This window comes from Macaca fascicularis, chromosome 15 (assembly GCF_037993035.2).
Source record: "Macaca fascicularis isolate 582-1 chromosome 15, T2T-MFA8v1.1".
Taxonomy (NCBI): Eukaryota; Metazoa; Chordata; class Mammalia; order Primates; family Cercopithecidae; genus Macaca; species Macaca fascicularis.
This window is the reverse complement of record NC_088389.1, coordinates 128,067,686-128,092,879: the sequence shown is the minus strand read 5'-3', so window position 1 is coordinate 128,092,879 and position 25,194 is coordinate 128,067,686. Positions and strand designations below refer to the sequence as shown.

Here is a 25,194-nt window from a genome sequence, read left to right as displayed (position 1 = left end):
TTTATTTCAACTCCGTAAAGGGATGAACAATTGGTTACTTTTTGGCTTTCCACACAGCTTGTTTTTCTAACCAGTATCATGCCAGGTGGTCAGCATATTTTCTCCCCCGCTGTTAATTAACTGTGACCAAATTTATAGCTCGGAGGGGCTGGAGACCATCGACACTCAGAGTCACCCTATAGGCTGTGGGAGCGCACCGGGGAACAGCCGGCCAGAGGGCAGAGCCACCTGCTGTTCCTCATACCCAGGAGGCCCGGGCTCAGGCCCGGGTTTCAGTACTGAGGCGGGAAGTCCACCTCACGAGTGCGGATATGCAGGACTCGCAGTCCTGGGTCTGTGTGCTTTTAGCTCTCTGTATAAAATCGATTTCCATAGTGATCAGACATGCAGAAGAGTAATTTCCTGTAAGTTCTAGGTCCTGGCTAAGTGGAAATGCTGCTGCTTGTCTGTTGCGGTTATTTAAGCCACATGACCTCAGAGGGAAAAAATTCACCGTTGGCTTCGATTCTGAGTATCTGGATTTGAAAAAGTCAGCTTTGAGTTTAACCACTGCGTAAATCCATGCCCAGACCTAAAAATTCACCTGCCATGCCATTTCAATAATTATGCTCCAAACAGCAGAAACTGCACACGCCGTCTTTCTTTGTAAGACCTACATCCTGTTTCCTCCCTGAGCTACGTGCATGCTGTGTTCTTTCTACAACATGTTAGTCCATTTCTTCCCTGAAAATCAAACGTTTTCATATGGTCTCTCATGATTCCTTGGGAGATAAGGCCACTCATCGTACCTTAAAAATTTTTGTTAGCAGCTGGAATTAATGCTTTCATCATTCTCTCATAATTGAACATCTTATTCCACATTAACAATCCCCAAATAGGGCATGATGCAGTGTGATAGTGACACTGATACTGGAAGTTTAGAAACCTGGATTTTTTCCTTTGCTGGCTTGGGTCAGAGTCCTCCTATGGTCCTGTGCTAAGAAGCCACACGACGATTGACACTCACTTCACAGGGATATCATGAGAAATGAATAATGGTTATAAGATGCTTCGAACCTTTCCAAAGAAAAGTGATCTGAAAACACATGTTCTCTTCATTCACGGAGAGTGCCTTTAGCCTCCGGATGCAGCTCACTGACAGCTCTCCTGCTCTCACACTTCTGACCCTCCCAAGGGTCTCCCGATCTCTTCAGAAATGTAACGGAAGGGTTGACAAACAGGGCAACCATGCAGGAGCCAGGCCGTCTTCAGCAGGAGAGATTAGTGAGGGGGGAGTCAGCATGGTTTGGAGCAGGCGTAGGTCCACCCCTTCTGCCAGCTCGTCCGTTCCATTGTAGAAACCCGTGTGTCATGAAGCCGGAGTTTAGGACAGAAAGAAAAGCTGGGGTTTCATAGCCAGGCACCACAGGTTCAAATCCCAGCTCTTCAAGTACCATCTGTGTGGCCTTGGATACATTTCTCAATTTCTTGGAACCTGTATTTGTTCGTCTCTAAGATGAAGACAATAATATTGGTCTTTTGGCTGGGTTTGGTGGCTCACGCCTGTAATCCCAGCACTTTGGGACACTGGAATCATTTGAGGCCAGGAGTTTTAAGACCAGTTTGGGCAATATAGTGAGACCCTGTCTGTGCAAAAAATCTCAAAAATTAGTCGGGCATGGTGGCACATGCCTGTCGTCCTGGCTGCTCGGAAGGCTGAGGTGGGAGGATTGCTCCATCCCTGCAGGAGGGGGTTGCAGTGAGCTGAGACTGAGCTGCTGCACTCCAGCCTGAGTGAGAAAGTGGGACCCTGTCTTTAGTAATAATAATAATAATATTGGTCTTGCACAGTTATTATCAAGTATAGATGATACTCTGTCTATTGTGTCTGGTAAACAGTAGGTGTTCAATAAGCAGTAGCTTCTACTTTTATGCCTTTTCTTGGCAGTGGATAGAGGACTTTTTGTTGGTTTCCCTTTTAGTGCCACTGTAGAATACTATGTGTGTGTGTAAGTACTAACGATGTTAAAGCAGAATTTGCCTTAATACTTGCCAATGAACTAACCCTCTGAGTTGGCCGAAGACTGTGGCACAGGCACATTGTATATGCAGCCGCATACTTTCTACGGAAAGTCACATCCTGCGGAGATTCCTGGGGCCACTGTCTGCAGTGTCTCCCAACCCTGCAGCTGGACTGCTCCAGTGCTGCCCTCCAGATCCGTCCCCTGCACGCCACATCCATGTGGGCCCCTCTTGTTGCCTCCTGCGGAAACGTTCCGCAGGTTCCGGTGTGGTCTGCTGCCTCCAGCCTCTTCTCCGCTTTTTCTTCCTTGACTCAGGTCCCTGCCATGTCCCTCTGCAGCTGTGCCCCAGAGCCTCCTTGACAAAGGCAGGGCCCGGTGGCAGGGCCTCCAGAGTCCCCGCAGGACCCCTGTTTTCTTTCTCAGCTCACTCTGGAGGTCAGCCCCGCTGAGCTGAACAGTCTGCACACTACTGCACTGGCATTCCTGCTCCTGCTGTCTTCGCCCCGCGTGCTTTTCTTCCATTTCTATTGGCTCTGCCCCACCAGGCATTCTTAGGTAGCCTCTCCTGATGCACCTCCTATTGTCCTGTTTTACCTGTCCCACCTGCAGTGGTGGTTCTTCAACACCTAGAGGACCGTCATCTCTACAAGTGCTGGTAGCATTCTGCCTGGTGTCTATTACACATCCCAAATCGACAGTCACTCCCTAGGTTTTCCCATCATCCAGCCTCCACAGAACGTTTGCCCAGCAGCCGTCCGGCGAACGTTCGCCACATGGAGAAGGTTGCCTGTTTTTCAGTCTTCTCCGGTGAAGACTTTGGACCTCACTTAGTAACATTCCAGGGCTCAACTCCCAGCCCCCACTCCATGCCACCCCTAGAGAAGTGCCTGTAAGCGAAAGTTCCCCAAAGGAAATTTATGTCCGTGTCTTCATATTCACTCCCCCATGCTGATGCACAACAGCCGTTCGCTGTCTTTTGTAAAATCACCCAAAAACAGCAATTAAGTCGCTCTTTGGACTTCTCTCCTCGAGCATATTTAACCTCAGCTCCCTTTACCTCTTGTGGATGCTTCCCCTTTTGACCGTCACTATTGTTCTTTCAAGTCCTTTCCAAATTCTGCATCTTCCTCTTAAATATCTTATGGGAAAGGTGAAGACTTGTTTTCAGTTCAGAAGGCAGCCTCTTTTATGGGGGGGTTTGGGGGGGTTTGAGACAGGGTCTCACTTTGTCCCCAGGCTGGAGTGCAGTGGTGGTCATCCCAGGTCACTGCAACCTCTGCCTCCCAGGCTCAAGCCATTCTCCCACCTCAGACTCCCAAGTAGCTGGGACTATGTGCGCGTGCCACCACACCTAACTAATTTTTGTATTTTTAGTAGAGACAGGGTTTTGCCATGTTGCCCAGGCTGGTCTTGAACACCTGGCCTCAAGTGATCCTCCTGCCTCAGCCTCCCAAAGCACTTGGATTACAGGTGTGAGCCTGGCCCTCTGCACTTGGCCCAGAAGTCAGCCTCTTGCTCCAGCTTTCCTGAGGATTGCTTGAAGGATGGGTGAAAGGAGGTTTGGCCTCAGGGTTCTGGGCACAGAAACGTCCCTTTCTGGCTGGAAGGAAGCCAGTGAAGGACACTTTCCTACCTGTGCACAAGTAATCTTGAAGTTGCCTTATTTTCTAGTGAGATGTGTGAGGATGGAGGTAAGATAGATTTTGTAATGTACATTGAAGGTAAGGCTGCCCAGCGGAAGACCGGTCCTTGGTGGCTGTGAGTGCACTGTCCCCACCTTATCTGCTGCTGGACATGCCGCTGGAGAGGACAGTTCACTTGGTGGAGGGGTCAGGCTCCTGCCTGCAGCCCTGAGCAGCCCCGGGCTTTCACCTTTTTCACTGGTGTCTCTCGTACCTGGTGAGTTAGCCCCCACCCTCCTCCTGGCACCTTCCTGCTGCCCATTAAGGGAATCTCCAGCCTCCCTCCCAAGTAAACAAAGCTTAAGAAAGAACAGAGACCTCATGGAAGGTGCGCTGAGAGCTTCCTCCTCTCTTCAAGTCTCCGCTGCCTCCACCACCCACACACGGACACACGTGCACACATCCACGCATGCTCACGCTCCCACACACTCACAACTTACAGCGGAATTGGCCATTTGCACTGAGGCCGATGCTGTGAAATGACGAAGAAGCAGTGGAAGGTCCAGCGAGGGTGGCACTGGCCTTTCTGTGAGGTCCGCCGGGTAACTCCACTGAGTCTGGGACCCTGGAGGGCCTAGAGAGGCCGTCCCCTCCCCTTCTCCTGCCTGCCAGTCACACAGAGGGCCATCGGCTTTCGTCTGAACGCAAAGCCCTTTTTCTGCGTAAGCCCCCTTTCCCTCCACGAACTTCTTCTGTTTTGAAATAGCAATTGCCTTTTTAAGCAGCCTTTCCTTTTGCCCTTGGCTAGGGAGGACGAGATGCACCAGTGAGTGACCAATAGGGGGAAGAAAAGAAAGAGAAAATCAGTCCCCTTTTCCTCCAGCCCTCCCCAAGCCAGTCCCCCCTTCCCTCCCTACCTCACTACTTCCCGTCGGCAGCACCACCCGCAGGGTCAGGGGAGGGGTGCCCTAGGCCTTCCAGCTCCTTAACAGTGTGTGTAACACTGGATCTTTTCATAACTTCTGGAATTCCAAAAGGGAGGGAGAAAGCAGGTATATAGTTACAGACTTTTATATATGATGTAGCGTATGACACATTAAGATTTAAAAGAGGCAGAGCTTAACAACTTGGAAGTATCTTGCTGGAAAAGTGAATATTGTCTTTAAAAGGAATAATTTTAATGAGTCTACAATTAAATGTGCTTTCATTCATTCAAATAAAAAAAAAAAGAGGATCCTCTTTCATACCAGGAATCAGATCTCAGATGGTTTCTATCCAGCGAGGAGACAGTAACTAAGTCGCGTCGTTGAGCAAATACTCAGTAACAAACCCTGGTGGACGCTGTGAGGCAGAGAACAGCGAGTGTGACAGATGTTACGGCCCTGGGGAGGAGGTCAGGAAAGGCCTCTCTGGAAGCAGAGACCTGGGTGTGAGCAGGAGTTATCTGGAAGAGGTTGAGGGGGTGGGTGTGCTTTAAGCTGCATTAGCCAAGGAAGGCAAAAGGACACAGCCTGAGCTCTGGTGATCCTGAATCTACTGAAGACTTAGTGGTTTTAAGGAGTAGTCAAGCCAGCGGGGCCTGAGAGCAGAAGAATTTCAGCTGACTTTAGATAGGACGTACCAAGCAATGATAACACCCAAATAAAGCAGAACGGGGCCCGGTTGAAAGGAGACAGTGGAGGTGGCCCTCATTCCTCGCACCTGAGGCTCTCTGTGGTCTGGTAGTGGTTTGTCTTATTTTTGCTGGTTGTCGTCCATCTTTCCTATAAAGCGCATACTTTGTGTTGACGCACTAAATGCCATAATGTTGCGATTTCGCTTTTGCCTCACTACTCTCTGGGAAGCAGCTGTGCCCGATGTGTGCTGTGAATATGCCTTACCCTCCCGAAATGGGCTGTCCCAACCAAACAGTTCCGTTCAAAGCCCTGAAAGCACCTGTGATGCTGCACCTGGGACCTTCGAGTTCCTCGTGCGTGTTGCCGTTGATGAAGAGAAGCTGTCTCGTGACTGGGCTCCCTTCCACGCTGTAACCCAGGGAGTGCCTCCCTTTCTTTAAAGCCCAGGTACTTCTGGAAGATTGATGCTGTCACGTGCCCAGTTAGAGAGAACAGTCTGTGTCTTAAGTGCTCTGTAACTTTTTAATCCTTTGCTTTTTGTTGTTTTCTTTCTAAAGGCTTGAGTTGTCTGTTGAAAACATCTACCAAGACTGGCTTGAGAGTTCCGGAATACCAAAGGTAACTCAAGATAACCACTGGTAGAATCCATGGAGAATAGTAAAGCTTGCTGCTTAGCACATCAGTCATGACAGTGATGTCTTAATATATGTGTAGGAAAGTCATTATCTTACTGAGTGCAAGTATCTGTAAGTCAGAACGCTTGTCTCCCCTCTGCGTTTCCGCCCCTCGTTGTGGGGTGTGCCTCTGGCCACTTTCAAGTGACCGTGGTATAGGTGGGAGTGATGGTAGCCCCTGAACCCCCTGCTAAATGAGGCCCTGCAAAACGTGGGGTAGATTTTGGGCGGAGCCACCAGCCACCAGTTCTGAGCCCCAGGGGGTGGGGTCGGGGGAGGAGGGGGCGGGGGAGCAGCCGGCCTCCAGCTCTGCTCTTCGGATGCGGCTGACACAGGAGTTGGTTTGCGACCGCCGCCGTCTGTCCTGCCCCGTGGTCCCTGTCCCTTGTTTCCCTGACACGTCTGCGGCTCCCTCGTCTCCTGGTTCTGCGTCGGGCTCCTGTCTCAGGCCAGCCTTCTCACCCGGCTCACCCATTTCCATTGGTCTCTGTCTTAGGGACCTGACCCATTTCCATTGGTCTCTCTGTCTTAGGGACCTGACCCATTTCCATTGGTCTCTCTGTCTTAGGGACCTGACCCATTTCCACTGGTCTCTCTGTCTTAGGGACCTGACCCATTTCCACTGGTCTCTGTCTCAGGGACCCGGGCTCCTCCCAGCTGGATATTCCTGTTCTCTCCCTCCTTTTCAGTCTGTGGGCAGCTCTAAGGGAGAAGCCTTTTCCTGGCCATCCCTAGCTCTGTGGAAATCACCTGGCCTGGAGCTCCTCTCCCCATCCACTCTCCTCTGGCCCTGCACCTCCCAGAGACCACTGGACAGCCCCGGCCCCTTCGCCAAGGTGAATGCTGGCCATGGCAAGCCTAGGCCCTGGGAAATCTGAGGGTGGGATCCCAGATGCGCTGTCAGAGGACTCTCAGGCCGGGAGCTCGCTCAGTCTGGGCCTGACCCAGGGCTGTGGGCCTTGGCGTCTAGGGGCGGACCCGCGTAGTGAGGCAGGCCCTGTAGCCTGCTGGTTTCTGGTTTCATGGCTGGTTCCATGAGCTTCCCCTTGGGAGGGTCTCAATGTCAGTAAGTGTCTGTGAACCATGAAATGAAGGGACAGGAGGGCTGTTCTCCGTTACCTTTTCACCACCTCCTCACGTCTCTGTCCATTTTCACCACATGGGAAATGTCAGCCATCAGCCCACCGTAAAGCTCGTTCCTAAAAGAGGACGGTTTGCCTTCAGTTCAGGAATGTGTGTCGCCTGTTACAAATTATTTCTTTGGTCCAGTCCTTCTGGGAGGAAAAAATAAAAAAATCCTGAGTCTTACAAACAAAACAAACCAGGGGCGGGACACGGCAGTGCCTGGTCGTGGGCACTGAGACGCCCACGGGGGCAGTGCCTTCCCTCACGTGGATGACAGTGAGGCCCGTGGGCTCTGAGACGGTGAGTTCCAAACCCGACTGCTCACCGAGGACAGACGTTGAGGAAAAGCAAGTTCAGGCTTGTGTAGGTGTGAATAACCGAGCCCTTCCCTTCATGTGTCAGATGGGAGTGCAGGTGCTGGGGGACGTTTGCTGCAGGCTTCTTTCTTGTGCTCCTAAGCCAGGCTGTTCCAAGGCTCCCAGACAGTCTTAGTGTGGCCTGGAAGCTGGGAGCTCCAGTAACTGGCTCCCAAATTTCCTGGCCTGGAACAAGAAGACTGCTGTTCGCAGCCGTCAGCCCCTACGGAGGGGAAAGAAAGAGGCCTTAATCCTATGCCCAGAAGCAGGCGCACCCCGCTTAGGCTGAGGTGCTGGGGTCACCCCGCTTAGGCCGAGGTGCTGGGGTCACCCCGCTTAGGCCGAGGTGCTGGGGTCACCCCGCTTAGGCCGAGGTGCTGGGGTCACCCCGCTTAGGCCGTGGTGCTGGGGTCACCCCGCTTAGGCCGTCGTGCTGGGGTCACCCCGCTTAGGCCGAGGTGCTGGGCTGGCTCTGTCACTGCTGGGGGCGGTCATCTCCCCTGCAGAGGAGGCGGCTTTTGGTTTTCATTAAAAGAGGGAGGGGTCTGTGGAAGAGAGAGATTTGCCTCTGAGCTATACATTTTTTCCAAAGGTCTGGTTGCATTAGTGACAGCTTATAGTGTAGACAAGAATCTCTGCTATAAACTGAAGAGACCTGCTGTCAAAACAGCCAGGTGCAGTGAGGCCAACCGGCTGTAAACTGTGTTTAAGACCCAACTGGTGTTTCCGTGGGTGCTTCACTGTTCAGTAAAAACAACAGTGTCAGACAAAAGGACTCTGATGTAGCGCGTGCCTCGCCACTGGCCGGGGATCGGAGGGATGTAGCGCGTGCCTGGCCACTGGCGGGGGATCGGAGGGATGTAGCGCGTGCCTCGCCACTGGCGGGGATCGGATGGCGTCTTTTCGTCTCTTCGACCTGTTTTGGCCATGATTTCTGCGGCTGCTGCTGATTTACCTACTCTCAACCCCTTTCCCGCTCCTCGAGAGTTCCTTGTCGTTCCCACTTCAGTGAAAAGCTCTACAAGGGCCTGAGAGCCTCCGGCTGCAGGAGGCTCGTGGGGAACGGGACACCTTGTTCTTTGCCCCCATCATTATAATATAAAGTTACTAGGATGCTTGCCCTGGAGTGACAACCAGGGCCCTGAAATTGCTCTGATGCTCTTTGTTCTCACAAAATTTTCTGTCCCCCAGCGATCGAAGTCGTTCGTGACAAAAGAGTCACGTTCTACTGGTGGGGTTTCCATCCACAGGTCTCGGAGGCCTTTTGTCTTAGCTCAGGAAGGCTCGCCCTGCGGTTGGCCTCGATTTTCCTCTTTGGCTACACTGAATGGAAATCATTTTTAAAAAGTGGAAATAGCTTCAGTAAAAGTGAGCATGAGCCCTGAAGAAGCAAAAGAAATTGGATTCTAACCTCTTTAAAGAATATCCCAACTCTATAACCTTTGGCCTTGCAAAGAGATTTAAAATTGATTGTACCATCAGTACTACAGATTATTTCTTTTTATGACTTTCTTTTCTGGTTATGGAAGAATTACACATTTACTTTGGGATGTAAAAAAGTCTAAATAAGAAAATAAAAATGACCCAGAGACAATTTTTTATGTATATCCTTTCACTCATTGTTCTGGGTATATAAATACATATTGTACCCTTTCCTTTCTCTCCCTCTTTAAAAGTAAAAATAACATGCCCTCTGTAGCAAATTCAAACAATAGCAAAATAGAACACGTGAAACTCCTCGCTGCCCTCAGTGGCACCTCCAGAGATCACCCGCCCCGACAGCAGCCCGCTGTGGCCGCCCACACAGTTTCTGCGCTGAACGGCATGTAGGTGCACGTTCTTTTGAAATAAAAGTGGAGTCTTCCAAACTTAAGTTATTCATTTAAGGATATACACTGAGTAGTTTCCCACATCCCTTAATATAATTCAAGAGCAATATATATATATATATATTTTTTGAGACAGAGTCTCACTGTGTCACCCAAGCTGGAGTGCAGTGGCGTGATCATGGCTCACCGCAGCCTCGACCTCCCGGGCAATACTTTTAAAGAGCAGCACTGCTTCCTGACGAATAATACCATGATCAAACTTACTCGGGGCCTACCCCACACTATTAGAATCGTATACTCTACAGTTATTCTCAGAAAGTTGCACCTTCCGCTAATTTGACAGCTCTATAAATAGATTTTGGATTTTTTTCATGTCTGTCCAAACAAAAGGTTTCCCTCGGCCCCATAGCCATCTATTCCAGTCTTCTTTTAAAACGTTTATATGCAGATACACTAGAAATAACTTTCTGCATCCAGCCTTTCTTCTACACTCCTTATTTTAGTTACTATAGAACTGTGTTTTTTGTTTGGTTTGATTTTGGTTTTTTTTGAGACAGAGTCTCGCTTTGTCACCCAGGCTGGAGTGCAGTGGCGCAATTTTGGCTCACTGCAACCTCCGCCTCCCGATTCAAGTGATTCTTCTGCCTCAGCCTCCCTAGCAGCCAGGACTACAGGCGGGCATGCATGCCTGCTAATTTTTGTATTTTTAGTAGAGACGGGGTTTCACCATATTGGCCAGGCTCGTCTCGAATTCCTGACCTCATGATCCGCCTGCCTCGGCCTCCCGAAGTGCTGGGATTACAGGTGCGAGCCAGCCAGTTTCTGCAGAACTCTGACTCCTCCCTCTCTTTGATTTCCTCCCTACATTGCCAAGTCCTGAGGCCCTTCTGTACACACTTATCAAATGTCTAATTTTCTTTCCTAGCACCTCTGCCATTTATAAATTTTATTTCGCTTGGACTGGTGCAATAGCTAACTGGTCTTTTAGCTCTCTCCTTTTTAATTCATTGGTCATATCAATGTCAAGTAAATCTTCCCACAACACATCTCAGACCCATTCTTCTTACCAGAGACTTTTCTCCCATGGACAATGCATTTAAAACAAACTCCTTGGCCTGCTATTTGAGGCTGCAGCAGACCGGTCAAAGCCACCCTTTCGCCGTTATTTCCCACCGTTCTGGAGACTGGCCCACTCGCAACTGTCAGTGCGCAGGTATTTGCTTTTCCACCAGCCTGCCTTTGTGCATGCCCTCCGCTCCTTGGCACGCTTTCTTCTCCCTCCCCTTCGCGTGCATCACAACCTGTCTTACGTGTTTCTCTCGTATCCGTCCCATGCCGTCCCTCCCCACCCCCGGAAACAAGGGTTCTGTCTGTAAGCCTCATCCCGTAGTGCCCGTTGTGGGCCTTGCATAGATTAATAGTAGATGCTCAGGGCCTCACCGTCCAATGCACTAGCTACATGTGGTCGGCAAACACTTGAAATATATCGAAAGCACCGGAGGAGCTGTTTTTTTTTTCTTTGAGATGGAGTCTCGCTCTGTTGCCCAGGCTGGAGTGTAGTGGCGCGATCTTGGCTCACTGCAAGCTCCGAGTCCTGGGTTCACGCCGTTCTCCTGCCTTAGCCTCCCGAGTAACTGGGACTACAGGTGCCCGCCACCACGCCCGGCTAATTTTTTGTATTTTTTTGAATAGAGACGGGGTTTCACTGTGTTAGTCAGGATGGTCTCAATCTCCTGACCTTGTGATCCGTCTGCCTCAGCCTCCCAAAGTGCTGAGATTACAGGCCTGAGCCACCGTGCCCAGCCAGAGCTGATTTTTTAATTTAATCATAATTAAATTTAAATTTAAAATCTCATAATTTAGTTATTGTTTGAAATACCTTGGGTATGTGAATGAGTCTACTTTTTCAACTCGGAATGTTATGAAATAGAGAGACCAAACATTTCTGATGAATATTTAGCACCCAAATTGAGACGGACTGTGAGAACATATCAGATTTAGGAGACTTAGTACAAAAATGGATGTAAATATTTCATTAATGTTTTTAAAAATATTGGTTACATGTTGAAATGATAATATTTTGTTATCATTTCAACATGTTAAATAAATAAAATATGTTAAAATCAATCCTACCTGTTACTTCTTTTTAAATGTAACAACTGACAAATTTAAAATGACACACATGGCTTGCATTCCTGTTGAATAGACTGTTCTAAGGCTATTAGTTGAATTAAAATCTGAGTGCATAATGCCTTAAAGTCACCCACAGAATAGATATGAGTGAAATCATCTGTATTCTTGTCAAATGTGTGGGAAAGATAGAGCCGGTTGGTCCATAGACGCCCTTCGGTTTGCGGCGACAGTGCGGATGATGAGAATCCGCAGGCACGGGCGGGAGTGCTGGGCTCACAGCGGACATTCAGAGGGCACGGGCGGGAGTGCTGGGCTCACAGCGGACATTCAGAGGGCACGGGCGGGAGTGCTGGGCTCACAGCGGACATTCAGAGGGCATGAACTAGCAGCCTTGCATCAGCTCTGGGTTTCAGCTCCCGGTAGGCCGGTTTCCTGGGGTGCGAACAAGCAGCACCCTGCCTCAGGTGAACCGCCGGTGTCTTCCGTACCTCAGTCTCCTCTTTGGAGGAAGTGCTCAGCAGCCAGTTCCTGGCAAAATCATCGCAGCAGCGGCAGCGAGGAGGAGAGAGAAGATGGGAAATGAGCCGACAGTAATGTGTCCCAGAAATAGGCAGAAAGCAGCTTGGGTTCCCAGACTTGTTCCTGAATCCCAGAATTTAGAACAACAGGTTATTTTGTCATCTTGGGAAAATGCCACTTCTTTCCGAGCAAACACCTGCAAGTTGCCAGAGGCCGCACGAGCAGATGATAGAAAACTGAAGTCTTGTAGGGAAAGTGCTGCAATCACAGAATTGAGAATACTCGATGAGACAGTATGCAAGGGGCTTTGTGTCACTGTAGTCACGATGTGCTTTTAGCACAGAGAAACCCAGCTGGTTTCATAGGGGAGTAACTCGTAGGCTTCTTACAGCGCACATTATGCAGTATTATTAACATAATTTTAAGGCCCATTAGGATACTCAATCTCAGTGGTGTCTGTAAGAATTCTACATTTAATGGTCAGTCAAGAAAACTGAAACTGATTATTTTGCAAATTCCAGAGACAATATATTTTTCAAATCATATGTACCACAGTATCGTTGCTTCTTCTATATCTATAATAGCAGTTGCCATAATGTGGTATATTATTTGGGCTCCTAGTAATTTTGCTGTCATTTTTGTCCAGTAGTTAAACGTATATTTTCTAAGTGACTGAACATCTTGTCAAGGATCCTTGAAGACATGTGGAACAGGTTCTCCGGCCTCACTTGAGGCAGCACCCAAAATGCCTCTGAGTCATGCAGTCACTTCTGTTCCTCCAAGCACCTGGCCCCGCCACAGGCTCTTCAGATTGCTCTGCTGCTCGGCAGAGTCACAAGAGAGAGGGGGAGGGTTTATTAAAATCCTTTATTTTTGGCATCTAAGGCTTTGTGCTCATATGAGTTTGCTGGGGTTGCCATAACTAAGTGCCACAGACTGGATGGCTTAAACAACAGAGATTTTTTTCCTCACGGTTCTGGAGGCTGGAGGTCCAAGACCAAGGTGCCAACAGGGTTGGTTTCTCCCTCCTCGGCTTGCAGACGGCCACCTTCTCATCGTGTCCTCATGTAGTCTCTCCTCTGTATGCGTGCACACATCTGTCCTCACCTGCTCTGTTTATAAGTACACCAGTTATATTGGGTTAGGGCCCAGCAATATGACCGAATTTTACCTTAATTTCCTCTCAAAAGGCCCTGAGTCCAATACAGTTGCATTGTGAGTTGTACTGGGGGTTAGGAATTGAATATATGAATTTGGTGGGACACAATTTAGCCATTCCTGTTGACCTTATTTATAGTACGTCTCTCACTAGTTCCGCATTCTAGTGAATCCCTTCAAAATGGCCAATAAAGTCTACTCAGTGCAACCACACTGCATTTTCTTCCCGAATGGATGAATGTGCTTTGGGCATATTTTTTGGTCCCAAACGGTGTTAGTATCTAGTGAGTGCACAAGAATTAAAAATCATGTCTTGGTGGCAGGAGAGAGAAATACATGTGGAAGGGTCCACCCCCCGGAAACTGGCAGTAGCTGAAGGTCTGCGCTGCGAGTGGTGTAACGTTGGGGCATCTGATTTGACACCGTCCAAATATACTGACCTCTTTACAGCACAAGGCACCACAATGAAATAAGAAACATTTTCCTCTAGTGCCCCCAAATGAAAGCTGTGTCCTTCCTTCATTTCTGCCTTTCAAAACCTGATTTCCAGAATGAGTGTGAATTTCATTCACAGTAGTCTAAGACTAGACTTCAAGTGAATAACAAGAATTAAAAGTGTTTCCTCTCTCTTGAAGATTTCCTTTGTAAGTGTCAGAGCTTAGAGCTCAGGCTTCTACAGTAGAACTGTCAAGCATCCAGACCAGATGGATGATATCTGCAAGAGGAAGCTTCTTCCAGAATCTGAAATCAGACCTCTGAGTCCAGTCCTTTCCTATCCTTCTTCCCATGAGTGGAGCCCACACATCTGTTCTTGATGAGGGACTGTGGATGATTCAAAGATGAGAGAAATACAGGCTTTGCCTTCAAGATGCTTAATAATTCAGTAGGAAAAATAGATACATAAATAACTGATCTAAGGCAGAAAGCAGTAAGTGGTGAAAAACTTAGTGTTCAGAAGAAAGGCCGTTTTGATTTGTGGAAGCAGAGAGAGTTTGAAGCAAGTCTTGAAGGACAGGCAGGTAGAGCGTGGGCAGGTGGAGATTGTGGAGAAGGCCCTTAGGGCAGGGAGAGCGACATAATCAAGGTGTGCTGCTGGAAAACTCAGTGTGCCTGTCTGAACAGCATCAGGCAGAGTCAAATCTCAGCGCTGGGAAGCTGATTAACTAGTGTCATAACTATGGTGAAGGCTCAGCGGGTAGCATCCCAGCCCCAGCGAAGTCAAGGTCACGTCCTCAGGCTTAGCGGGCCCCAGCCCCAGGGAAGTCAAGGCGGCGTCCTCAGGCTCAGCGGGTCCCAGCCCCAGCGAAGTCAAGGCGGCGTCCTCCGGCTCAGCGGGTCGCAGCCCCAGCGAAGTCAAGGCGGCGTCCTCAGCTGGAAGGGTGCGGGCAAGAATCCTTCCCACTCAGCCTCCTTCTCATTCTCAGGTCCCTCCCCGCCCCTGCAACAATCTAACCAAGGTGGTTCTGCTCCTGAATAATAGAGGGATGAATGCATTTTAAATACTGATAAAATATACTGGGTGAATGCAGTTTGATCATGATTTGAGGTTGTAATCTTTTCCCTTTCTGTTTTTCTTGTTAGGGACATGTTTAATTGTTGCTTGTTTTACATCGAGGGCAGGATCTGTGAGGGAGATTGGTTAGTGGGGCAGGACCCAGCCAGATTACACAGGGACTTGAATGTGATGCTAGAGCGTCCTACACATTGAGGAGCTGCTGACGGCCTGTGGAAGGAGTGACAGGACGTGAGCAGCGTGTTTAGACGAACATGGTCAGGCGGGTCAGCAGGTTGCCTGGAAAGACAACTTCGTGGGAAAAGCCGTGCTCTTCCCCCCGTGTAGGGAAGAGGGTCTAGCGGAGAATGTGGAACAGCTAGACTGACTTTTGCTTCTTGGTGTCTGACTAAACTTTCTGGTCCAGAAGCTATTAATTTACATGGATATTTCTAAAAATAGCTGTAAGTATCTGGATAACCAACAGTGTCTGTCTATCCAGAGAGGACATGCAGTGGGCTGAGGAGCGCCTGCATCCACAGGAATGAGTAGGAAGCCACACGAAGCAAGCACAGATGAATGTGATGCAGCTGACGCACCCAGATCCTACTCACGATGGGGAAGGACGCTGGGAAGTCGGCGGGGAGAGTCAATTGCCCACGGCTTTCACGATCTCAGATTAGACGTACATTGTGAGGATGGCTTTCTCATTTGGGATAAAGGGCATTTGAGACATTTTTCCTATAAAAAGAGTAAGAATTCTGAACGGGCTCAGATGCACACAGACACATTAAAGGTGTGACACTGTAGAGATCTAATATTTGCTAGGCGTATAAAGGATAACCGGGCCCTGCCTTCGAACACTGACGGATAACCAGAAGGAAAAGGAAGCAGAGGCCACTAGCATTGAAAAAATGCCGCTAATGAGACAGCTGGTAGTGGCCCACGTATGTGTGGGTTGTAATAATAGGATCAAGCTGGGTTCTTGCTGGAAGTCTAGCTCTGCAGGCTTGAGTTGAAGGCACTCAGGGAGACCTGGTCATCAGAATCATGTAGGAGGCTGATTAAAACTGCATATCCCGGAGCCAGCCCAAACCTGCTACTGAGTCAGCATCTCCATAGGTATGACTGGAACCGGTCAACATACTCCTTAATTATCTCATTTTCTGAAATATATTCTATCAAAAGAAGTTTCTTTTCTTTTCTTTTCTTTTTTTGAGACAGAGTCTCGGTCTGTCGTCCAGGCTGGAGTGCAGTGGCGCAATCTCGGCTCACTGCAATCTCCGCCTCTTGGGTTCAAGCGATTCTCCTGCCTCAGCCTCCCAAGTAGCTGGGACTACAGGCGCACAACACCACATTCAGCTAATTTTTGTATTTTTTGTTTGTTTATTTTGAGACAGAGTCTTGCTCTGTCTCCCAGGCTGGAGTGCAGTGGTGGGATCTCCACTCACTGCAAGCTCCACCTCGCGGGTTCACGCCATTCTCCTGCCTCAGCTTCCTGAGTAGCTGGGACTACAGGCGCCCGCCACCACGCCTGGCTAATGTTTTTGTATTTTTAGTAGAGACGGGGTTTCACCGTGTTAGTGAGGATGGTCTTGATCTCCTGACCTTGTGATCCGCCCGCCTCAGCCTCCCAGAGTGTTGGGATTACAGGCGTGAGCCACTGCGCCTGGCCAATTTTTGTATTTTTAGTAGAGATGGGGTTTTGCCATGTTGGCCAGGATGTCCTCGATCTCCTGACCCCGTGATCCGCTTTCCTCGGCCTCCCAAAGTGCTGAGATTACAGGCATGAGCCACTGTGCCTGGCCAAGAAGTTTCTAAGTACAACCGAAACCCTTAGAATCCTTCATTTTTATACCCTTCCTGAGTAACCCAAACTTTTTTTTTTTAAGACAGAGTCTCACTGTGTCGCCCAGGCTGGAATGTAGTGGTGTGATCTCGGCTCACTGCAACCTCCACCTCCAGGGATCAAGTGATTCTCCTGCCTCAGCCTCCTGAGTAGCTGGGATTACAGGCACCTGCCACCATGCCCAGCTAATTTTTGTATTTTTAGTAATGACAGGGTTTCACCATATTGGCCAGGCTGGTCTCAAACTCCTGACCTTGTGATCTGCCCACCTCAGTCTCCCAAAGTGCTGGGATTACACGCGTGAGCCACCGCGCCCGGCTGAGTAACACAAACATTTGGCTTTGTGGTTTAGTTTATTAGTTTAAACAGTTTGCCAAACATTGCGCTGGGCAGTTTGCATATAAAGCCGAAAGGGCACAGGCCCTGCCCATGAGCTCATGGTTTGTGGAAGCGTCTGCAAACCAACCTTTGCCCAACAGGCCGCCACCCCAGAGTTTGAGGCCTGCAAAGAACTGGTGCCTTGTGTTTGCCATGTTCCGCTGGGAGGCTAAATCTGTAAGAAAACAAAGACGCTTGGAGGGAGGAGTCTGCTCCTAAGCCCCACTCAGCCACAGGTCAGCTGACCCATTGTGCAAAGGAGCCAGCGTGACTGTCCTCAAGCCGTAGTCCGGTGGGTTATATTTGGACACATGGGCAGTACCTGTCTTCCAGGCTTTTAAGTGTTGGCCCACAGAGTCACTGAAGTAAGGACTACTGCATCCCTCATAATGAGCGGACCTGTAATAGGATTTCACTGCAGTGCTGCTTTATTTGTAGAGAAACCTTTTTAGAAAGAGGGGGCATGCAAACCCAAAGAACTAGGACAAAGCAGCTCTGGAGTATTAAACCTTATGTCAATAGAGAAATATCTGATTCTGCTTTTTAAGAAAAACTGCCCCCATTTTCTCTTTTATTATGTTAAAGACATACTCTGGTAGACTCTTCATCAAAAGCAGATTATTTTATTATTTATTTATTTCTGAGGTGGAGTTTCACTGTCACCCAGGCTGGAGTGCAGTGGCGCGAGCTCGGCTCACTGTAACCTCCTCTTCCTGGGTTCAAGCGATTCTCCTGCCTCAGCCTCCCAAGTAGCTGGGACTACAGGTCTGCGCCTGTAATTTTTTTAAAATAATTTTTTGTATTTTTAGTAGAGACGGGCTTTCACCATGTTGGCCAGGCTGGTCTCGAACTCCTGACCTCAGGGGATGGTCCTGCCTCAGCCTCCCAAAGTGCTGGGATTACGGGCAGGAGCCACCAGACCCGGCCAAAAGCAGATTATTTTATATTGACATTGTACTCTTCCCACACCTGGAGGACAAAGCCCTGCGAAGCAGCAGGTGAGTGAGTTGTGCACATGGCTGCACACACATGCATGCCCCTGGCTGTTGGACGTCGCACAGCATCCCGGCACATGCTGGTAGAAGATCAGCACCCAGGGCGTTGTAGGCCGCTGCTCCCACTGTGGCCTCCACGGTGCTCCCGGTGGCTTGTCCCAGCTCCTGCAGCCGGAGCACCTGCTAGCCAGGAAAGCCATCGGGAGCACCTGGCTACTTTTAGTGTCAGAGCTTTTCTTCCTTCTCTTTTGTGCAAGCCATTATGTGGTACCAAATACTATACATTTAATACACGGTACTTCTCCAGCGTGGTCTCTGCTGCTTCATGGTTAAATATTCGTTTTTTCTGGTATTGTGCAACTTTGGGTTTGCTGTAGAATCCCAGGCTACAGATGAGTCTTAGAATGCAGTGCGTCTTCTCACCGGGGGAGCGGAGCCCCGGGAGAAGTGTAGTCATCTGCCCAAGCTTGCAGCACTAGTTAGTGGCAGAGCTATGGCTGGAGTACAGGATTCTGAGTCTTCAGCCCATCAGACTAAAGCATTTTGTAATTTGGGTCCCATCTTTGCCTTAGTTTCTGTGAAGACCTATGAGTAGGTGATAAAGGAGTATGGCAGAGGGCCCTGAGAAGTGATAATTTTTCATTAATGACTCCTCTTTTTTCTTGAAGCTGTTTGTTCCTACTCTTTCACGGATGCAGGATGTGGACCTCACTTTCCAGGGCTTTTCATAAACATGTGTCATGGGTATACATGCCCCTTTTCCACTAGTTATTTCTAAATGGTAGCCCTGCGTATCAAGGTGGAATATCTTGCATAGGAAATACTGGGCTCCATTGCATCAAAAAGCTGGTATATTTTTTTGGTGTGAGCGAATGTGATTGTATATAGAGATTAGTTTAGGTCTTTGCATTTGGAAAGATACAGCCATTCCTCACTTGAGATGGAAACTAAATTAGATAATAAATACCAGGCCACCCAAACAAACGAACGAATGGGAAAAAGGAAATGGTTAAACAAAAAGTGTATCTTGATGTACGTTTTTCATCTCCTCTTATTTGCTTTCACAAGCACACTTCCAACCAGAGTCCCTGTCTTTCGCCCTGGAGCTGACCAGAGTCAGAGAGCACAAAGGTGGTGGCCAGCCAACCAGCGTATCACCGGTCAGGGTAACTGTCAATGATTGTCGAACTGCACAGATCCCAGTGTGTGTTTAAAAAGGCCAGCGTTCTTGTCACACACCTCTGGATGGCAGCTGTCTCCTCTTCTCTGGTGCTTGGTAAGGAGTCTGTTGAGGCCATTCAGCAGAAGACCCTGTTCTTCCAGTCAGTCCTCCAGCTTGGGCCTTCATGACCCCAGTATTTTCTGCTTCTGATCCTGTCGAGTTACAGCCACCACCGTCACGCTGTAAGTGGGCTCCAAACAGTTTGGTGCGTAACATGCAAGGCAGCGTTACTTTAAAGTTAATGAACAAGATTGGAGGCTGGGTAGAGGAGCAAAGTCAGTTGTGTTATATCCAGATCCACGTTCCTTCGCAGAGTTCTTTATTGTGAAGTTTTGTTCAGCAAAGCTAGTCCTATAGTGGATGAAGATGTCAGTGAATCCATTAAATACCAGCTTTGGAGTCAGCTGTACCACCTTGAAGCCGTGTAGCAGTGGGCGAGCCGCTTGCCCTCTCGGAGGCTCACTGCCTCTTTGGGGATAAGGGGAGCTGGCCGGGGTGAAGGCACTCTGGGCTGCGTCCGGTGCCATGCTGAGGCCTGCGATGCAGGTGTACCTGGTCACGTCTGAGAGGAGAAAAGTTGGAATTTACTTTCTTGTGTCTTTCCTTCTGTCTTTGGAACCTGCAGAATTGCCCTCAGACTTAAAAAGTTGTCCTTAGTTTGGACTGGTGTTGGGAGAGTTGTTTAAATATGCTTTGTCCTGTTTGGAGTTTTACAAACTTACACTATCAGGGAACCCTGTTTGTTCATTTCTTTTCTTTTCCAGTGGAAAATTGCTGTTTGAGAGATGATTCAGAGAATTGAGTAATAATCAATCTACAAAAGCATTTATGCTGGCTGACCGCTGAAGAATAGGCATTTGCTTCTAGTTGGAATCAATTATTCATAGAGATTAACCTGTTTGACCAGGAGATGAAAAAAATTTTGCTAGCCTTTTTAGTCTTCGAATTCCTGTGGGTCAGTAATAACTGCAGGTCAGTTTTACCTTAGACAGGGACAACTATTATTTCTAAGATACATTTTGAGACATAGAGATAAAATATTTATTTATGCCTGTTGCCTAAATAACCTTGGGGGAAAAGTCCAGCGGGTCGAGTTTGCCTTTTGGAGGAGGGGAAGCCGTTGGTGCCCAGTGCTCTGGAAAGAGCACTTCATGTTTTATGCTGCTTTTTATCTCAATCATTCGAGTACTTGCTGCTTTTAAAAAAACAAACAGAATCAGTAATGACATGGGTATGAGAAATTGCTACAGTGATCGCTGCATATTTTATAGCAAAACGTTGCAGTATTTCTTCTATTGAGAAAGTAGAACCTATTTGGGGTTGAAATGATCAAACCCAGATGCTTTCCTAAAATTATATTTTTGGTGCATTTATATGTCTGTTACAAAGTGTGCTACATGCTAAAAATATTTTCCTTTGTAGGCCGAGGGGAGTTTCAAACCGCACTGAGGGACGCGTAGCTCAGACGGTTTTCCTAAGGGTGTTACCGGCATCCTGCTTGTTATTAACCTCGACTTCGCAATAGGACGTTATTTATGCCAGAAGGCTTCACAATTCAGTTCTTCTTTAATTTCAGCAACTTTATTGGCACGAAAACGCATGGAAGGGAGGCCAAAGTCAATACATCAGAATTTGGGACTCAGACTCCAGGGCAACAGGCGATAATGGGATTCGGCTGGAGACAGCCCCTCCACTCTGGGGTCTGTTTCCCCGGGACGGAGACGCTGCCTCCCACATCAGGCAGCGTCTCTTGCCTTTTGTCCAAGCGCTTCCTCTTGTTTTTCTCTGGTGTCTCCCTCCTGCTGCCCAGCCACGCGTGCTGCCATTTCCCACATTCCACGCAGCCAGGCAGAGACGTACTTCTCCTTAAGACGCTTCTGGATTCTGTGTATTGCAAAGGCAGTTGCTCTACAATTCTCTCTGGTTATTCCTCCTCAAATTGTATTTCCTAGTCACTGCCATTGGTTTTATAATTGAGAGGCATCTGCCAGGGTTTTGCCTAAATGCCTCTAGTCAATTAAGCTGCAAATGGGTAAATCTAGGACTATGTAGATTGTCTAACTCTCTATAGAACTGTAGTTTTTAACTTAATCCTTCCCTTCACTCCGTCCCCTCACCTCCCTGCCCCCAGCCGACTAGAGTATCCTATTTAGAACATCTGGAATGAGCAGAAAAGGCTGGATACTAAGTGTATTATTCCACATAATAGCAATTTACTTATCCCAGTCACAACTCCCTAGAGGCATTGTAGTTATACCCATTTTATAGAGGAAGAAGCTGGACACCAAATCTGTCTGACTTAAAAGCCTTCATCCTTAATTACTATACTGGTTTTAAATGCATGTAGCTCTGGTTAGGATTATAGCTATTTTTGCATCTAGCACCTGACCATGGTGGTATCTTCAGAGAGCAACGTAGAAATATCAAATTTCAGGCTGGGTGTGGTGGCTCACGCCTGTAATCCCAGCACTTGGGGAGGCCGAGGCGGGTGGATCACCTGAGATCAGGAGTTCGAGACCAGCCTGACCAACATGGTGAAACCCTGTCTCTACTAAAAATACAAAATTAGCTGGGCATGGTGGTGGGCGCCTGTAATCCCAGCTGCTCGGGAGGCTGAGGCAGGAGAATTGTTTGAACCCAGGAGGTGGAGCTTGCAGTGACCTGAGATCACGCCACTGCACTGTAGCCGGGCAGCAGAGTGAAACTCCATTTCAAAAAAAGAAAAAAAGAACTATCAAATTTCACTTTGTGATATTCTCGTAACAACAGTCAGCTTACTGTTTTGAATGCGACAGGACCAGAAATGAAGTTATCTCCTTTATAATAAGACATACGAGAAACAGAACTTCTTTCTCACGTCCATTGGTTGTCACTGGAAGGGACACACAGGTTTGTGGAGCTCAGATGTGCTGTGTCTTTGCGGGCTCCGGACAAGGGCGTTGGGCCTGCGTGCTTGTCAGGCCAGGCTTTATTATGATGTCACAACTCAGTTATTTTGATACCTTGGAAAATTTATTTAGGTTCAGAATACTTGATAGGCTTTTGTTTCTGAGGGGAAAGGGGAAGGGATTTGCGTCTACTGGTCTATTTTGTGCCTTTTGCTGTATGCACCATTTCATTTGATCTTCACCGCAGCATTATTTCTGTTTCATAGCTCAGAGGTTGACGTGCACGTCCCAGGCCACAGAGCTTCTTGGTGGCAATGACAGAGTCTAAGTTCCCAACTGTGGATTTCCCACGACACCCTGGCTTTGTACTGAAACAGTTAAGTCACATTTACAGAGTGACCTGTAAAAACAGCAACAGCATATTTGGTTGTCCCTTATCATGATTTCCAGTATCCTTGAATCTTAGAGATCAAGGCAGTGATGGTAAGAAATGCTCTCATAGAAGGCAGAACAGGCCATAATATTTACATAATAAATTGAAATCCATAATTATAAAAGCATTCAGAAATCCTAGAAGATAGATTTAATAAGATTCTAACATACCTAATATTAAAATGAATATAAATTAACTGGGTAGGTTCTTAATTCTGCATATTAGGAGGTGTCTAATAAAACTCTGATATTCTCTGTGGTTCTTTTCCAACTAGCATACTGGTGAGCACAAAAGCTGTGTTATGTACAGAACGGCTGGGTTTATCCCTAGTAGAAAGAAGTTATGTTTGGTATCTAAAGAACAATGAGAGTTTGCTGCTTGGCTGATCAGTGCTGGATCAAGTTCACATTCCCCGGCTCCCACTCTCCACCTCCACACGCGGTGGGTGGAAGCAGAACGCGGGGAGGGAGGACAGGTCCTTTTTCCTGGAGAGACGTGAGCCTGGGCTTTCCTTATATGGACACAGCTGGGCCTGTGTAGCATTAAACACCGATTTCACCCACTGCTGGAGAAAACATCCTGCAAAAAGTGAAGAGATTAGCAGCCAATTAATTCTGGCCCTTCCCATTGTTTTCCTGGAACGCCCTCCTTGTATGGCCCTGAATGTTTGGTGAACAAACACTCTGGAAAATAGCTTTCTCTCATGTATTATTTATGTTTGGGACAGCCACTCCACCCCACAGGTGGTGGATTTTACTTGCCTCTGTGTGTGTGTGTGTGTGTGTGTGTGTGTCTGTGTGGTTTTACTTCTTCATCAAGGGATGGATGACTCAGGCCCATTCCTCTTGTTGCAAATTGTGACTTCACTGGGTTTCTTTTGGAGGCCTTGTAACAAGCCACCCAGTCTGAGTGCCACGCTTTTTAAAAATCGACATGCCAGGGCCACAGACTCCCATCATATCCCCTCCTCCAAAGGCACTGTGGAGCATCCACATGTCCACGTGCCCACACTTCCAGATACCACACCTGCTCTATCTTAGGAAATGACGGGAAAGTGCCTAGACATGGTTGTTTGCTTTTCAAGCTAGTGAAATATCAACATCTGATATTTTTGTGTTTTTCAATAGTAACTAATCCCTTCTGTAAGGCCTTTTGCCAGAATCCTGTTCCTATAGCAGCAGCGTATGTGTGTGTGTTTTCTAACAATAGAGCCCCTGTGGTTAGTGCACAGTGCCCAGGGCTAGAGGAAGCCAGCAGGGGTTGCTTCCTGAATGGAACAATACCCTTTGCACACAGCGAAGGGTCTTTTCCATTGGTGCACCCTGTCCCCTCATTCTAGCCAGCAGTCTTCCAAATGCAAATGTTCATTTCAAGGGAATGGATGACAGCCATCAGCATCATTTAGAACATCATCTGCAGATGACTAGTTGGAAATACCACCTTCATGTCTACAGTATTGCAGGTCAGCACTAAGATTGGGTTCCTAAAGATAAGGATGTATGCACTTTTCGCTAAGGACCCAGATTGTATTAGCTTTAGAAAAAAAAGTCAGATATCTGCCTGTTGTTGTCTCCCTTCCGGGTAGAATGTTGAAATCTTCCATTTCTTTTTAGTTCTTTTTGTGTGTATGCTTCACTTATCTTGCCCAAAATTGTATCCCTTGGTGTGAGCTGCAGGAAGTGACTCCTGGTTTGGCCCACGAGCCCATCCTCCCAACACCGTGTCTGCCATCTGCCAAACTGGACTTACTGTTGTAGAGCAGAGTGAGTGGCCATCACCTGTGGCACTGACTTTGAAATGTAGATGTCTCCCAAACATCTGGAGTTTTTTCATAGTAACCTATTTGAGATGGGGCATCATTACAATTATCGAAGGCAGTGGTTCTCAGTGCTGCCTGCACATTGGAAGCCTGAGGGGTGGAGGGGCTTTAGCAATGACTGACGCCTGGGTCCTCCTCTCAGAGATGGGAACCTCAGTGGTCACCTGGGCACTGAGATTCGTAAAACACTTGCTGGTGACTCGAGTAAGCACCCAAGGGTAGAAACCACTAATCTGAAACCACCCTTACATAATTCTATATTTCACCATGAACTTTTTTGTTTTTTTGAGACAGTCTTGCTCTATCACCCAGGCTGGAGTGCAGTGGCACAACAGTAGCTCACTGGAGCCTCAAACTCCAGGGCTCAAGCGATACTTCTGCCTCAGCCTCCTAAGTACCTGGGCCTAGAGGCACATGCCACCGTGCCCAGCTAATTTTTTATTTTCATTTTTTGTAGAGACAGGATCTCACTATGTTTCCCAGGATGGTCTTGAACTCCTGGCCTCAAGTGATTCTCCCACCTCAGCCTCCCAAAGTGCTAGCATTGTAGGCATGAGCCACCACACACAGCTGAAAACTCTTTAAGGTTATAATGTCCATGAATATCAAGGCCTGTAAATAATTGAAGGCATTGAAGGGAATATAATAATGTCTGCTTTTTAGAACGTATTTTTCAGTAGACTTTTATGGTATGGAATTATATTTTGCAGCCTATGTTTTCATCTGGGGTTGATCTAATCCATATAATGAAAAAATATGTTAAAGTGAGACAGTCACACTAGATGTTCCATAAGCACTCACGCTGGAGTAGAAAGAGTACTCCCCTTCCAACCAGGAGACCTAGGGGCCAAGCGATATGAAATCCCCTGAGACTCAGTTTTTCCACCTTTCAGATGGGACTGTGTGAGGAACGAGCAGAACAGTCTGTATATGGAGGCACGTTGTAAAGCCTTCAGTTCTGTAGGCAATTGCCACTCTTACTCCCTCGAGCAGTCTAAGGTCCTGTGGTCTCTGGTAGGGATGCGTCAGTACTTTTTTTGTCTTAAAGTCACTTCCCTCCAGCTTCTAGTACTGTTGTATTGC

The 25,194-nt window shown here is 47.9% G+C and overlaps 1 protein-coding gene across 50 annotated transcripts in view; it reads left to right on the top strand.

The window, feature by feature from the left end:
• Positions 1-25,194, top strand: part of AOPEP (aminopeptidase O (putative)) — a 365,171-nt gene that overhangs the window by 250,215 nt on the left and 89,762 nt on the right. For all 50 annotated transcript variants that reach the window (XR_012424986.1, XR_012424985.1, XR_012424981.1 and 47 more), the window contains one exon: positions 5,799-5,859. Coding sequence is in view for 16 of the 50 variants with exons in the window: in XM_074018015.1 (XP_073874116.1) it covers positions 5,799-5,859 (61 nt within the window). In the remaining 34 variants the exon portion in view is untranslated. The remainder of the gene's footprint in view (positions 1-5,798; positions 5,860-25,194) is intronic.